This window comes from Cannabis sativa, chromosome 8 (assembly GCF_029168945.1).
Source record: "Cannabis sativa cultivar Pink pepper isolate KNU-18-1 chromosome 8, ASM2916894v1, whole genome shotgun sequence".
Lineage (NCBI taxonomy): Eukaryota > Viridiplantae > Streptophyta > Magnoliopsida > Rosales > Cannabaceae > Cannabis > Cannabis sativa.
Window position 1 is genome coordinate 49,531,633 of NC_083608.1, and position 3,230 is coordinate 49,534,862.

At 28.8% G+C, this 3,230-nt stretch overlaps 1 protein-coding gene across 1 annotated transcript; it reads left to right on the forward strand.

The window, feature by feature from the left end:
* Positions 1–873: 873 nt before the first annotated feature.
* LOC115698585 (transcription factor MYB30) lies at positions 874–2,557 on the forward strand. The gene is made up of 3 exons (XM_030625691.2): positions 874–1,214; positions 1,293–1,422; positions 1,517–2,557. The coding sequence occupies exons 1-3, from the start codon at positions 1,082–1,084 to the stop codon at positions 2,238–2,240; spliced, it is 987 nt and encodes a 328-aa protein (XP_030481551.2). The 5' UTR covers positions 874–1,081; the 3' UTR covers positions 2,241–2,557.
* The last annotated feature ends 673 nt before the right edge of the window (positions 2,558–3,230 follow it).

Consider the following 3,230-nt stretch of genomic DNA (forward strand, 5'->3'; position numbering starts at 1 on the left):
AATTAAGACAATAGTTCCCAATTACAATTTGAATTTCTATATTTAAATATCTTAATTAAATTTGGGAGGCCCCCCAAACCTTATTAATTAATTAATTAATTAATTAAGTTGGTATGCTTAATCTTTGTCATTGAAAATTGAATCTACAAACTTATAATACACACTGCTAATTATCTTATAATGGTCCATCTCACTTTTACCTAAACATAACCAAAATGATCATGATGCACATATATATATATGCATTGCATGGACTATATATATAAATATATAAGTGTGTATTTATGAACTAATAATAACTACAAGGTCTAATAAGATAAGACACGTCCAACTAGTAAGTAGATCAAAACACATGATTTGTTTATAACCTGTCGGTTCCCAACAAAACTCAAATCAATTTTTGAGAAATTTGCATGCCAACAAAGAAAAATATATAGATACATATTATTAAATTATACGAGACCCGATAAACCGAAAGTACAGATTTTCTTCTTATTATTATAAGATATATATGTGGAATTTAGAAAGGACAAGCAAAGGGTATGCAGTAGAGTCAGCTAAAAACACATTATACATGTTATAAGGAGTGTGGTGACATTAAAGCCATTATAAATACACATAATAATAATAATAATATAAATAGCCATATTTATATAAAAAGTTTTTCTCCCATTAATTTTTTCTTTTCTTTTTTTGTTATTTGTTGCAGTAGTCCCAATTGAATGCCACGCGGTTTCAAGAGATAATATTGCTAAGAGCTGACTTTAGTATACCCTTGAGTTAATGACCTTGCTGTCAAGTTTTGACTCTTTAGTTTTCTCTATATTTTAAGTCAAACTACCCTTCTTAGCCTTTCCCCTTCTTTAGTTTTATTTTTTCTATAAATGAAGAGTGAACACAAAGCAACACAAGCTAGTCATCTTACCCTTTACTCTCATCTCTTCCACAAACTAATTTTTTTTTTTCCTCTAACAATTTTTACAGTACCTGTTTTTTCTTTTCCTTGAAAAAGCCTTAGTTTGTACCACTATACATATATAAAATAGTACTATAGTGGACTGAATAAGAAAAACCAAGTGAAATGGGGAGACCTCCTTGTTGTGATAAAGAAGGGGTCAAGAAAGGTCCTTGGACTCCAGAAGAAGATATCATTTTAGTCTCTTACATTCAAGAACATGGTCCTGGAAATTGGAGGGCTGTTCCTACTAATACAGGTACAAATATTTCATTTTTTTTTTGTGTAAATTTTTTCCTAATAAAATATAAATCCTAATTATTTTGATTATTATCAGGTTTGCTTAGGTGTAGTAAGAGTTGTAGGCTTAGATGGACTAATTACCTTCGACCAGGGATTAAACGTGGTAATTTCACTGACAATGAAGAGAAGATGATTATACATCTTCAAGCTCTTTTGGGCAATAGGTATTTTATTTTATTTTTTTTTAAAAAAATTGTTTTTTTTTTTTGTTATGAACAAAATGTTTATGTGAGTTTTGTTTGGTTATAATGGTTTTAGATGGGCAGCTATAGCATCATATCTTCCACAAAGAACAGATAATGATATTAAAAACTATTGGAATACTTACTTGAAGAAAAAGCTGAGTAAGATTCAAAATCAATCATCATCAAGAGATGATCATGAAGAAGGGTTTTCATCTTCACAACCAAGTATGTCAAGAGGTCAATGGGAAAGAAGGCTTCAAACTGATATTCATTTGGCTAAACAAGCTCTGTCTGAGGCTCTGTCTCCTGAAAAGTCAACATCTTTGACTCATCATGATCAAAAACCTTCTTCTTCTTCATCTGATCAGACACTTTCAACCACAACAACATATGCTTCAAGCACAGAAAACATATCAAGATTGCTCAAAAGTTGGATGAGAAATCCACCAATAAAGAGATCTGGTGGTACAACAACAACAACAACAACAACAACAACTACTACAACTACTTCTAGTACTAATACAACATTACCAAATAATAATGTTGATTTGTCTGAGGCATTTGAGTCTTTGTTTGGTTTTGAGTCATTTGAGTCTTCAAATAATAATTCTGATTTTTCTCAGTCACCAGATCAAGATCATGAGAGTAAGCCCAATATTGGTAATAATGCTCATCAATTGCCATTTTCATTGCTTGAGAAATGGCTTTTTGATGAAACTGTTACTACTACAACTACTCAAGGCAAAGAAGTTGTTCTTAGTGATATGATTTTAGATGAAAATCCTAATTTTTTCTAATTATTTTATATATAATAAATATATATAAAGCTTCTTCCCCATCTTTTTGTATTATTATTGGTTTTTAATTTTGCTTACTTTTGGATCTACAAGACTACTACTAATACTACTACAATATTATCTTGGAAATTGTTTGATGAATAAGCTGGAAAAGTTTGGTGGTGGTAGTTATAATTTGCCTTTATTTTTTATTTAAAGCTTAGAACCAAAAGAAAAGTGTAAATTTTCATATATTATTATTAATTTGTGTTACGAGTAATTATTCCTTGTTGATGATGATGACTAGATTTATAAACATCTCTCTTTTTCTTTTTTCATTTCATTCGATCAAATATATGTGATCTTGGATCGATGGTATGATTTAACATAATGTATTAAAGAGAGATATTAATGTTGTAATGTAGAACAAGAAGTTGACCTTATTACTGTAGACACTTGTAAAGATTTACTTTTTTACTTCATATATAGTTAATGCTTTTATAGCTTATTAAGATGAGAAATTCTAAAACACATCAATAGTGTGTCACACATTCCATATAATTTAATAAAAATAATATCTGTAAAATAATAGTAATTGGTCCATATAGTTTTAGGAATGGACAGACTTAATTTATGTGAATAAAAACAGTGTAACAAAGTCAAAATATTGCAGCTGCTTAATTAAATTAAGTGTACCAGTACTGATCAGTTTATAACTATAGAGTATTCCTCAGTTTTCTGTTGAAAGCTCAGTGAGTGAGTATTGAGTATATAAATATAAAATATATATGAGACGATTGTCCATAAATATTTAATGAGAAATTGATGTCTATCTACTCCCCTACAAAAATGATAATAAAGTTAAAACCTTCACCTATTATATATATGTATAAATATATATATATGTGGATCATCATGTGGCCTTAGTTAAATTGAGACATAAATGCTAGATTATTTTATTTTTCATTAATTTAAACTTAAATTTTTCCCATTGTTTAGATATAAATATAT